Genomic DNA, 13,064 nt, shown 5'->3' on the forward strand with positions numbered 1-13,064 from the left:
AAGTTGGATTCTGCTTCCTGGTTGCTCCAGTGTCAGAAGGAAATTGTGCCTACATGTCAGCCTGAGCCCCTTCTTTGTTCTCCATTCAGAAAATACATTTAGAAAGCTGGAGAAGGACAGATATTAGGTGGGGAATCAGTAGAAGGACCAGGCTCCCTTTCTCTGGTATGGTGGGCCAGCCCACTGGAGCAGGGATATGGGCAAATATGCCATTCAGTCAAATTTGGGGCCGGGCAGAGTGGCTTGTGCCTGTAATCCTAGCACTTTGGCAGGCTGAGACAGGCAGACCACTTGAGGCCAGGAGTTCGAGACCACCCTGGACAACACAGCAAAATCCTGTCTCTAAAAAAAAAAAAATACAAAAATCAGCCTGGCATGGTGGTGTGCACCTGTAGTCCCAGTTACTCAGTAGGCTGAGGTGAGAGGATCACTCGTTCCTAGGAGGTTGAGGCTGCAGCGAGCCGTGATTGCACCACTGCACTCCAGCCTGCACAACAAAGTGAGACTCTGTCTCAAAAAAAAAAAAAAATCAATCAACCAACCAATCAAATTTGGCATTGATATTGTTTTTCCGACTGGATATTTCATTACTGAAATGAAACCAAGTTTGTAATTTTTTTGTTTTAGAGATGGGGTCTTGCTTTGTTGCCACACTTGGTCTCAATCTCCTAGGTTCAAGTAATCCTCTCTCTCGGGCCTCCTGAAGTGCTGAGGTTATAGGCATGAGCCACTGCACTGGGCCCACGTTTATGATTTCAAGTAACAAATCACTTTCCATTACTTCGAAAGAGCTGTAAAATCAGTTGGCCTTTCATTTTTTCATTTAGGAATGGAAAACCATCCCACTGAGTAAAATTTTAAGGACAATTTTACTTTTAAAATTTTTAAATTTTTAAAAAGCTATAATTTTATTACATCCTCCAAGCTAAGCTTGCTCAATATGAGGGTTATAGACAGATTTTTTAACATGCACCAGCTTAAGAAAACACACAATCGGATAAGATTTCATAGAAGGATGACATTTGAGGTGAACCTTAAAAGAGGGACAGAATTACAAAATGTCCAGATGGTTGGGAGAGATTTGGAGGAACTTCGATAGAGGAAATAGCAAGTAATGCTGCTAATAGTGATAGTAAGTAGTGATTACAGTAGTTAGTAGTGATACTAAGAGTAGCAATAGTAGTAGTGGCAACACTTATAAAATATCAAGAGAAGCTACTGTTTATTGAAGACATAGTATTCTGGATACAGAGCTATGAATAGTAAATTCTACTTACAGCTTCTCAGAAAAAAAAAAAGGATGAAGACATACAAGTGTAAGTTGCTTAGTGCAGCAAAAACATGGGGTGTCATGGGAAGTATGAATGGTAAACCTTAGAAAAGAAGTTGGAAACAACTCCTCCTGAGTCCCAAATGTAATACTTAAGAAGCACATGCATTTTTCTATAGAAAGCCTCTGTTTTGCAGAAGTAGAGTGACAATTTCAGACATGTGGTATAGAGAATGTGTTCTGGAAAAAAGTGCAGAGAATTTAATGGAGATGGAAGAGGAAGAAAGAGATGATTTAATGGAAGGTTAATACAAGTGCAATTTTTACACAGAGATACGCCTCAAACTAAACTGATTTCAGAAGTAGTTAGAGGGAAAACTGTATTTTCAAAATATATTTCTGTTTTTTGCTTTCTATTTTGTTTTATTAATCTACTCATCTATTTTTCTTTTCTTTTTTCTTCCATATGCACACATTCATGTGTGCATGTGTGCGTGTGCATCTGTAAATATGCGGAAGTGTGTGTATTTGCATGTGATGTGTGTGTATGTGCATACATGTGTGAGGGAGGAAGGATGTTGGGTGGAGCTAGATGAGGAGGAGCAGATGGTGCTCACAGAGGGAGAGGAGCATGGAGAGACCAGTCAGGGCCTTGAAGGGGACCAGAGGCAAAGGAGCTGTGTTTACAAAAGACATTTCAGACTTGGTCACGTGCAACGCTGCTTCAGGCCAATTGACATAGGACAGACAGCGTTGGAAATCCCTTCCCACTCCTGCCCTCATTGACCTCAATTCAAGCCAGAGTGTCCCACTGGCCCCTGAAGTCCCAAGGCCACCACCTGCAGAGGACAGGGTGAGGAGAACAATAGCCACTCAAGGAGAATAGGGGAAGAGGTATGTACAGAGATCTCTTTAAATGAGCGAAAAATATAAGATATTTGTGTTACATATGAATGTTTACTAAACAATAACCTTAGCAGAGACTTTAATAAATAAGTGGATAGGATAACCTATTCTGTGGATACCAGTCAGACTCTTTGCCCAGCCTCTCCTGTTATTTCCCAATGAGCTCATGAACAAAGTGGCCATGGTGGAAGGTAAGACAATGAAGCTGTATTGCTGCCCTTGCCAGCTGAAAACAAACTGATTCTAGTAGTCATTACTAACAGGTAAGAAGAAAAAAAATCCAGATCAATAGCTGCATAATAGGGGATGTGCTAATTTGCTCAAGGAAATACCACACCTAGTACAACGCCTGTAAATGGAGTCACCCCCTGGCTAGGCTTATAATAATTCAGTGTATTAGTCTGCTCGAGCTGTCATAACAAAATACTATACATTAGGTGGCTTAAATAATAGAAATTTATTTCTAGTAGTTCTGGAGGCTGGGAAGCCCACCAAGGTCAAGGTGCCAGACGATTTGTTTTCTGATGAGAGCTCCTTTTCTGGCTTACAGATGGCTACCTTCCCATTGTGTTTTCACATGGCTAAAAGGCAATCTCTGGCATCTATCTCTCTTCTTATAAGGGCACAAGCCCTATGAGACGAGGGCCCAACACTCATGACTTTATCACCTTCCTAAAGGCCCTAACTCCAAATATAGCCAGATTGGAAGTTAGGACTTCAACGTATGGATTTTGGCGAAACATAAATCAATCCATAGGCACCCAATTTCATTCTTCAAGATTCGACTATTTTCTGAACAAGTTAAATAGGTGAATTGCATAGGGATGTGGTGAGAATTATCATCTCTGTGTCTTTCAAGTCCTTGATAATGGCACCAATATCTGCAATCTGTCCAGTAATATGGTGTTGCTTTTTGTTCATTATTTTCCCAGGTGGAAGCAGTTCTAAAGGCTTCCACTTGGCCTTTTCCACCCTAATAGCCGTCACTCCACAGGTCAGGGAACTGGTAAGAGGATTCTGCCAGTTGCCCAGCATGCCTGTTAAAATTATGCCTTCTGGAACTGAGTAAATAATCACAGAATGGGTACAGAGACACACTATGAGGTGGAACTGAGCTAAAATTCCATGGATCACTTAACTTCCATAAGTTCCTACTCTGAGTGGTGGAGTAAAGTGGCATTTTAAGTCTCTTGAAATTAGTGTCAATTTAGAGCCAGTGTCCAGTTATCCAAAACAGTCTGATTATTATTTCCTTTTTCCCATCCTGGCAAAAAGATGTAGGTCCCTTTGGGAGAAAGAAAAACAGTATAAATGTTTAGCAGTGTACTAGGCTCTTTCTTCAAGGAGATCTGGCCTCTCCTTCCTTCATAGAGTTCTGAGTCTATAAAGTAGCTCAAGCCTGGGCTTCGATTGAGGAACTGTGACTGTTTTTATGACTCAAGTTGGACTTTTTTTCACTTATCTAGAACTCTTCTCTTACACAGATCAAAAAATAATTTACTAGACTTCCCATTTATTTCACTTCCAGGGATAGCATGACCAACTAGCCAGCACTCTACATGCCTGTGGGTCAGAATATTTTGATTGCTGCTTGGATTCTGCTGTCCATCTGGTAGCCACACCCACCTACTTTGCCTTTGGTGATTAAGTGCCATTCCTTAGCCCCTGACACCCAGGGATCCAATTTTCCCCATCGTTTTCAGGTTTTCCAATTCACTAACAGCAGATCTCACTGAAATTGTTGATCTACAGAGAAAATGGCAATCTGAGCTTTTTTTTTTTGAAATTATACTTTAAGTTTTAGGGTACATACATGCAGGTTTGCTACATATGTATACACGTGCCATGTTGGTGTGCTGCACCCATTAACTCGTCATTTACATTAGGTATATCTCCTAACGCTATCCCTCCCTGCTACCTCCACCCCACAACAGGCCCCGGTGTGTGACATTCCCCTTCCTGTGTCCATGTGTTCTTATTGTTCAATTCCCACCTATGAGTGAGAACATGCAGTGTTTGGTTTTTAGTCCTTGTGATAGTTTGCTGAGAATGATGGTTTCCAGCTTCATCCATGTCCCTACAAACGACGTGAACTCATCATTTTTTATGGCTGCATAGTATTCCATGGTATATATGTGCCACATTTTCTTAATCCAGTCTATCGTTATTGGACATTTGGGTTGGTTCCAAGTCTTTGCTATTGTGAATAGTGCCACAATAAACATACGTGTGCATGTGTCTTTATAGCAGCATGATTTATAGTCCTTTGGGTATATACCCAGTAATGGCATGGCTGGGTCAAATGGTATTTCTAGTTCTAGATCCCTGAGGAATCGCCACACTGATTTCCACAATGGTTGAACTAGTTTACAGTCCCACCAACAGTGTAAAAGTGTTCCTGTTTCTCCACATCCTCTCCAGCACCTGTTGTTTCCTGACTTTTTAATGATGGCCATTCTAACTGGTGTGAGATGGTATCTCATTGTGGTTTTGATTTGCATTTCTCTGATGGCCAGTGATGATGAGCATTTTTTCATGTGTCTGTTGGCTGCATAAATGTCTTCTTTTGAGAAGTGTCTGTTCGTATTCTTTGCCCACTTTTTGATGGGGTTGTTTGTTTTTATCTTGTAAATTTGTTTGAGTTCATTGTAGATTCTGGATATTATTAGCCCTTTGTTAGATGAGTAGGTTGCAAAACTTTTCTCCCATTCTGTAGGTTGCCTGTTCACTCTGATGGTAGTTTGTTTTGCTGTGCAGAAGCTCTTGAGTTTAATTAGATCCCATTTGTCAATTTTGACTTTTGTTGCCGTTGCTTTTGGTGTTTTAGACATGAAGTCCTTGCCCATGCCTATGTCCTGAATTGTATTGCCTAGGTTTTCTTCTAGGGTTTTTATAGTTTACCAAAGCCTGGCACAGATACCACAAAAAAAGAGAATTTTAGACCAATATCCCTGATGAACATCGATGCAAAAATCCGCAATAAAATATTGGCAAACTGAATCCAGCAGCACATCAAAAAACTTATCCACCATGATCAAGTGGGCTTCATCCCTGGGATGCAAGGCTGGTTCAACATATGGAAATAAATAAATGTAATCCAGCATATAAACAGAACCAATGACAAAAACCACATGATTATCTCAGTAGATGCAGAAAAGGCCTTTGACAAAATTCAACAATGCTTCGTGCTAAAAACTCTCAATAAATTAGGTATTGATGGGACGTATTTCAAAATAATAAGAGCTATCTATGACAAACCCACAGCCAATATCATACTGAATGGACAAAAACTGGAAGCATTCCCTTTGAAAACTGGCACAAGACAGGGATGCCCTCTCTCACCACTCCTATTCAACATAGTGTTGGAAGTTCTGGCCAGGGCAATCAGGCAGGAGAATGAAATAAAGGGTATTCAATTAGGAAAAGAGGAAGTCAAATTGTCCCGGTTTGCAGGTGACATGATTGTAAATCTAGAAAACCCCATGGTCTCAGCCCAAAATCTCCTTAAGCTGATAAGCAACTTCATCAAAGTTTCAGGATATAAAATCAATGTGCAAAAATCACAAGCATTCTTATACACCAATAACAGACAAACAGAGAGCCAAATCATGAGTGAATTCCCATTCACAATTGCTTCAAAGAGAATAAAATACCTAGGAATCCAACTTACAAGGGATGTGAAGGACCTCTTCAAGGAGAACTACAAACCACTACTCAACGAAATAAAAGAGGATACAGACAAATGGAAGAACATTCCATGCTCATGGGTGGGAAGAATCAATATCATGAAAATGGCCATACTGCCCAAGGTAATTTATATATTCGATGCCATACTCATCAAGCTACCAAAGACTTTCTTCACAGTATTAGAAAAAACTACTTTAAAGTTCATATGGAACCAAAAAAGAGCCCCCATTGCCAAGTCAATCCTAAGCCAAAAGAACAAAGCTGGGGGCATCATGCTACCCAACTTCAAACTATGCTACAAGGCTACAGTAACCAAAACAGCATGGTACTGGTACCAAAACAGAGATATAGACCAATGGAACAGAACAGAACCCTCGGAAATGATGCCACATATCTACAACTATCTGATCTTTGACAAACCTGACAAAAACAAGCAATGGGGAAAGGATTCCCTATTTAATAAATGGTGCTGGGAAAACTGGCTAGCCATATGTGGAAAACTGAAACTGGATCCCTTCCTTACACCTTATACAAAAATTAATTCAAGATGGATTAAAGACTTAAATGTTAGAGCTTTTTTTTTTTGAGACAGAGTCTTTCTCTGTCACCTAGGCTGGAGTGCAGTGGTGCGATCTCGGCTCACTGCAACCTCTGCCTTCCGGGTTCAAGCAATTCTCCTGCCTCAGCCACCTGAGAGTAGCTGGGATTACAGGTGCGTGCCACCATGCCTGGCTAAGTTTTTGTATTTTTAGTAGAGACCAGGTTTCACCGTGCTAGCCAGGATGGTCTTGATCTCCTGACCTCGTGATCTGCCCACCACGGCCTCCCAAAATGCTAGGCTTACAGGCATGAGCCACCATGCCCGGCCAATCTAAGCTTTTTAGAGCTCTTCAAGGATGCTGACCTTCCCCTCACAAATATATGTTTCACAATTGTGATGAAAGGTGAATCATCTGGACCTTCCAAGGTGGGTGATTTGTCATTTCATGACAAATTAATTCTAATATTCCAGTTTCCCTAATGCTCTGAATCTCTTCCTCTGCAGCAAACCAAGGCAGGCCTGTCATTTCTAGGTCACACACACTGGGCCACCTTTCAGTCCATGTTTTGGCCAGCCAACCAAACAAACTCTTAGGGCCTTTTCTTACTCCCCAAACTGTAACATTGCCTAGAATCTCTGCAATCAATTCAGCCTCATCCCATCTTATATTCCTTCCACAATTGTTCCACATTCTTAATATCCATTTCCACATGTATTCCCTGAATGTCTGTCTGTAAATACTGTAGTTCTTTTGGAGGGCAGTGCACCTTGCCATGGGTCACATGTTGTATCTCACCATTGGGGACCTGCTGGGACTTCACTCTAGAAGCAAAACGAGGTGATAGGATGGGGTCCTGAGAAGAATCATCAATGTCTTTCAAGGCAACTGCCTCACAGGAGCCCATTACAGTTTCCTTAGGAAAATCAGGGTCAGTCTCCTCAAGTGGATGCGGAAAGGCTGCTTCTACCGGCAAAGAAGACTCAACCAAACCAAACTCAGAGGTATAGTGTTTCCACGGTCATCAAGATTTTCTCATTGGTCCTCATTCCAATTTTCAGGGTCCCATTTCTTCTTCTTCTCCTTTTTTTTTATTTTTTATTTTTTGAGACAGAGTCTCACTGTGTCACCCAGGCTGGAGTGCAGTGGTGAGATCTTGGCTCACGGCAACCTCCGCCTCCTGGGTTCAAGCGATTCTCCAGCCTCAGCCTCTAGAGTAGCTGAGATTACAGGTGTGTGCCACAATGCCAGGCTAATTTTTGTATTTTTTTTTTTTTTAGTAGAGACAGGGTCTCACTATGTTGTCCAGGCTGGTCTCGAACTCCTGACCTCAGGTGATCCACCGACCTCCACCTCCCAAAGTGCTGGGATTACAGGCATGAGCTACTGTGCCTGGCCCCCATTTCTTCTTAATCAGTGGTCTCATTTTAACGGTAGACATGCTGAGAGTTTGGAAATTTAATTGGCATTGTAATTCAGTCATTCACTGAAAAGATTTTGGGTTTAGTTTTTAGCAGTCTCAGCTCTGAGACTACAGAAGATAAGGGTTCTTTCAGAACAGACATAGAAACTTTCAGGTTATTTATGTGCTGCATGGTTATTTATGTGGTGCACAAACTGAGGACTCCAATCCTGGACCTCATCATTTTCTTCTCCCATCTTACTTAACACAATAAGGAGCAACCAGCCAATCTCTTTATATTCATTAGTTTGACAAAAGTATTCTCAGGTAGCAAATCCATAGCCACTCAAAACCTTGTGTCTTATAAGCATTTGATTAGAAACATCCAATAGTGATATTTTGCAAATCCCTATAGCCACATTTACTATCAGTGTTCTCTTCACTATGGGAAATAGGATTCATTAGTGCACTTAAATCTAGTTAGGCTAGAGAACAAATTCCAGAAATCCCAGAACTCATTCAGAAAACTTGTCCTTAAGATTCTATTCCTTTAGATTCTGTTATGTTTTGGTAAAGTAAGTGTGAGCAAGAAAGAGAGAAAGAGGACTATTTTGCAGCATTGGTTCAAGTGACTATTAGGGATGGCAAAACCAAAATTTGTAGGGAAGGATGGCAGGATGCAGATTCAGGGGAGAGCTGATGTTGCAGTCTCAAGTCCAAAATCATTCTGGAGGCAGATTTTGTTTTAACTTTTTATTTTCAGTTTAGGGGTACAAGTGCAGGTTTGTTACATAGGTAAACTTGTGCCATGGGGGTTTGTTGTACAGATTATTTCATCACCAAGGTACTAAGCCTAATACCTACTAGTTATTTTTCCTGATCCTCTCCCTTCTCCCACCCTCCACCCTCTGACAGGCCTTCTATGTGTCCTTGTGTTCTCATCATTTAGCTCCCACTTATAAGTGAGGACATGCAGTGTTTGTTTTTCTGTTCCTGTGTTAGTTTGCTAAGGATAATGGCCTCCAGCTCCATCCGTGTCCCTGTAAAGGACATGATCTCATCCTTTTTATGGCTGCATAGTATTCCATGGTATATAGGCACCATATTTTCTTAATCCAATCTATCATTGATGGACATTTAGGATGATTCCATGTCTTAGCTATTGTGAGTAGTGTTGCAATGAACATACATGTGCATGGGTTTTTATAATAGAATAGTTTATGTTTCTTTGGGTACGCACCTAGCGATGGGATGGGTTGGTTGAATGGTATTGCTGGTCTTTGAGGAATTGCCACACTGTCTTCCACAAAGGCAGAACTAATTTAGACTCCCACCAAGAGTGTATAAGCATTCCTTGTTCCTGGAGGCAGAATATTTTTTCCCTCTCTGGATATTAGTCTTTTCTCTTAAGACTTTTGACTGATTGGCTGAGACCTGCCCATATTATGGAGGGTAATCTGCTTTACTCAAACTCTACTGATTTAAATATTAGTCACATCTAAAAAAAAATATGTTCACAACAACATTTATACTGGTGAGTGGTGCTAGAGCAAGATCTAGGAAGCATAGCCTAGCCAAGTTGACACATAAAATTAACCATCACATATGTACATATACATGCAAATATAATGGCAAATAAAATTCAGAAAGGCTGGGCATGGTAGCTCACACCTGTAATCCTAGCACTTTGGGAGGCTGAGGTGGGTGGATCACCTGAGGTCAGGAGTTCAAGACCCACCTGGCCAACATGGTGAAATCCCATCTCTACTAAAAATACAAAAATTAGCAGGGCATGGTGGCAGGCACTTGTAATCCCAGCCACCTGGGATGCTGAGGCAGGAGAATCACTTGAACCCAGGGGGCTGAGGTTGCAGTGAGCCAAGATTGCGCCACTTCACTCCAGCCTGGGCAAAAGAGTGAAACTCCGTTTAAAACAAGCAAACAAAAAAATTTCAAAAAACATGTTCAATTTTACTGATATTCAAACAAATGCAAACAAAATAAAAAAGAAATATCTTGAATTTGAGAAAGGAGACTAACAGATTTATTTACTTATTTCAAAATGACAATTATTTTAATGACTAACAAAATAGTATGTGACAGTTGGTAATAAACATATTTTGAGATGGTAGTATAAATTCGCATAACAATTCTGGATAGCAATTTGGTACTTATTGAGGTGTAATGAGTTTAAATTTATAATAAGCAAATCTTTTTACACAAAAACATTGTGTTCTAGGAATTTACCTGAAAGTAGAGTTAAATATAGGAGAGATAAATGGATAAGGATGGTCATCACAGGCAATTAGATATAATAAGAGTTCAACAAGAAGAAATTGTAATGGCCTTCCTTCCAGTAGCTGTGTTGCAGGACATTGCTGATTTTGCTCAGGACCCATCGTCACCACCTCTCTTTGCTTTACATATGTACATAGATTCAGTGTATTAGATAAATATATGTTAAAAAACTATACTCAACGATACCAGCAACACTATAATAATAATAATTTTGTAAAAGAACATCAATTATACTAAAAAAGTTTGGGGAAAATGTTTGATACAAAATAAATGTTTAGTCTGGACACTGTGGCTCACGTCTGAAATCCCAGCACTTTGGAAGGCTGAGGTGGGCAAATAACTTGAAGTCAGGAGTTCAAGACCAACCTGGACAACAAGGTGAAACTCAATCTCTACTAAAAATACAAAAAGTAGCTGGGCATGGTGGCACACACCTGAAATCCCAGCTACCTGGGAGGCTGAGGCAGGAGAAATGCTTCAACCCAGGAAGTGGTTGTTGCAATGAGCTGAGATAGTGCCACTGCGCTCCAGCCTGAGTGACAGTGAGACTCCAACTCAAAAAAAAAAAGTTTAAATATTCTCTCCTTCATAAGTTTTTAATTCAAAGGAATAAGTATTAAATTTGCAATAGAGAAAGCTGGCAGATCAAGTGGTCGAAGTTATATCTCCAGGAATGGGACAATTAGACATCATGTAAGGCTTGATATCATGCTCTAAGGACAACACCACTTTTGTAGGATATTTGCAAAAATGTTTAATCTGAGCCTGGTCAAGAAGAAACATCAGACAAACCCAAATTGAGGGGCATTCTACAAAACCAATGGTTCTTTAAAAAGGCCAATGTCAAGGAAGACAAAGAAAGACTGAAGAACCATTTCAGATTGGAGGAGACTGAAGAATCATGGCAACTACGTCAAGGCAATGGAGGATCCTGGATTGGATTTTGAACCAACAAAATTGTCTTTTGTTATAAAAGATATTAGTAGGAAGATTGGCTAAATTTGAATAAGGTCTGTAGATACTAACATCTTGGGGGAGCCTGCAGGTGAGGACAGAGTATGAAAAGCAATGAAGAAATAACAATCAGTCAAGGCAAAAAGGAATGCATATTTCTGGTTTTATTGTTTCACATCAGGCTGAGCTATGCAAAAAGACAAGCTGTAAAGGGATATAGGTCTGTGCTTTGGGCTTCCCAGAGCAACCACACATATGCAAACTGAGGTCATTAAATGGCTTGGCTTTGGGGGAGAAGTTTTGGGCCTCTGAACTCCAAGACAGAAGAATCCTCTATGCTTGAGTTGAGCCCTCACCAAGACCTCTCAACCAGGCAGGCCCAGAAGGAGAAGGAAGACGAGAGGGAAATATTTGGCCATTTGTGTTCTTCTAGGCTCAGGATCCACTTCAGCAGCAGCCTCCAGAGTGCTGGCCACTTCCCCCTTCACAGCAGCTGGAGCCCCCCGAGGGCTGGCTGCAGCAGCCAGAGCTCTGGGGTCTGTGGCAGTGGGACCTACGGCGCCTGTGGTGGCTCAGGCAGCAGCCACCTCCCCCAGAACTGCAGCAGCCCCCAGAGCTGGAGCCACAGCAGCCTCCGGAGCTGACACTGCAGCAGGAAGAGACTGGAGGACACTTAGGGGGACACTTTGGGGGGCATTTAGGAGTGGGGCACTTGGGAGGGCACTTGGGGATGCACTTGGGAGGGGGCTGGCACTGCTGCTGGTTCTGCTGGCAGGACATCTTGGTGCGGGTGTTCACGAGCTGAGAGAGAGTCAGACAGCAAGTTAGACCCAGGCAGAGGCCACCCCTGCCTATTCTTGCCCTTTCAGCATCATTTCTAATCCCTACATTTTGATGAACTGTTTAGTGTAGTTGTAGCTAATTAATCACGGGAAGTTTCATTATGTCTAATAGTTGGCTAAACACACTTATAGCCTCTGTTTTGAACCTAATGCTTTTTATACACTTATAAAATCATAAAGCATTTTCAACTATTTTATAATTAGAAAACCAAAGCCAAAAGATATTAAGAAAGTATTCTCAAAATCAAGCATGTAGTATGTAGAGGAGACATTCTGCTTCAACTACACACCTAAATCATGAAAACAATCTAGAAAGGGGTTTGGAAATAAAATTGTTTCTCAAGGGAAACAGTCATTCTCTCTTGGAAGAATTTTCTAGATTACCTTGTTGTAAGGGCATAGAAGTTCAGAACTGCAAAGGATGTTGGAGAACTAACTGAGGAAAAATATCATTGAATTAAGTTGAGAATTGTATACAGGTTTCTGACTTAGTCTAGTGCTCTGACATTTTTCAGCAGACGAACACCTGTACCGAATGCTCAGCACTTATATTTTGTTTGTCTACTGTACTTGTCTCACCAAGTTAAATACCATTAAATGTGAGTTTAAGAGAGTTAGTTAGCTGTGATATTCTCTACACTGGCTGGGAACCACTGTTTCCATCTCATCTTTTCAGGAAAGGACAGCTATATTTTTCAAGGTAAACCTCCCTTTCTGAAAGCAGTTACAGGTGAACATGTCAGGCAATGTTGCAACGCCTTCAGACTAGAGACCCAAGAACTCTAGATCCATCTCATTTCTCCAGAACACCAAGTCACCATCACAGGACTCCTCATTCTCATGTCCCTGGTCTGTCCCCATTGCCTTTGCTCAGTTTTCTTGAGACTCCCTCCTTCACTCATATGGATGCCAGCACCACCCCAGCCCTGGAGGCCCTGCCTGCCCTCCCCTCCTGCCCTGATCTAGGCATCCATTTGTGGAAGCCCCTGCTTCAGTACCCCGGGAACACTTACTGAGGTCACAAGCAGCACAGGGTCCTTCAGCACCTCAGGAGGTGAGTGGTTGGGGTGCTCTGGCCCTGAGCCCTTTTATCCTGTCCTTTGGGCTCTTCCTGCAGCAGTGAGACAGGGCCTGGGCATGAGAGGATCTGCCTCCTGACACCCACG

At 41.5% G+C, this 13,064-nt stretch overlaps 1 protein-coding gene across 1 annotated transcript; it reads right to left on the minus strand.

Annotated features, from left to right (window-relative positions):
• Positions 1–11,202: 11,202 nt before the first annotated feature.
• Positions 11,203–12,311, minus strand: LOC116468325 (late cornified envelope protein 1C-like). The gene has a single exon (XM_032151943.2). The coding sequence runs from the start codon at positions 11,834–11,836 to the stop codon at positions 11,504–11,506; it is 333 nt and encodes a 110-aa protein (XP_032007834.1). The 5' UTR covers positions 11,837–12,311; the 3' UTR covers positions 11,203–11,503.
• Positions 12,312–13,064: the final 753 nt, after the last annotated feature.

This window comes from Hylobates moloch, unplaced genomic scaffold (genome assembly GCF_009828535.3).
Source record: "Hylobates moloch isolate HMO894 unplaced genomic scaffold, HMol_V3 SCAFFOLD_5, whole genome shotgun sequence".
NCBI classification, from domain to species: Eukaryota; Metazoa; Chordata; class Mammalia; order Primates; family Hylobatidae; genus Hylobates; species Hylobates moloch.

Excerpts from the sequence above, each read along its gene's own strand:
- LOC116468325 (XM_032151943.2), bottom strand. The coding sequence starts at position 11,836 with ATGTCCTGCCAGCAGAACCAGCAGCAGTGCCAGCCCCCTCCCAAGTGC.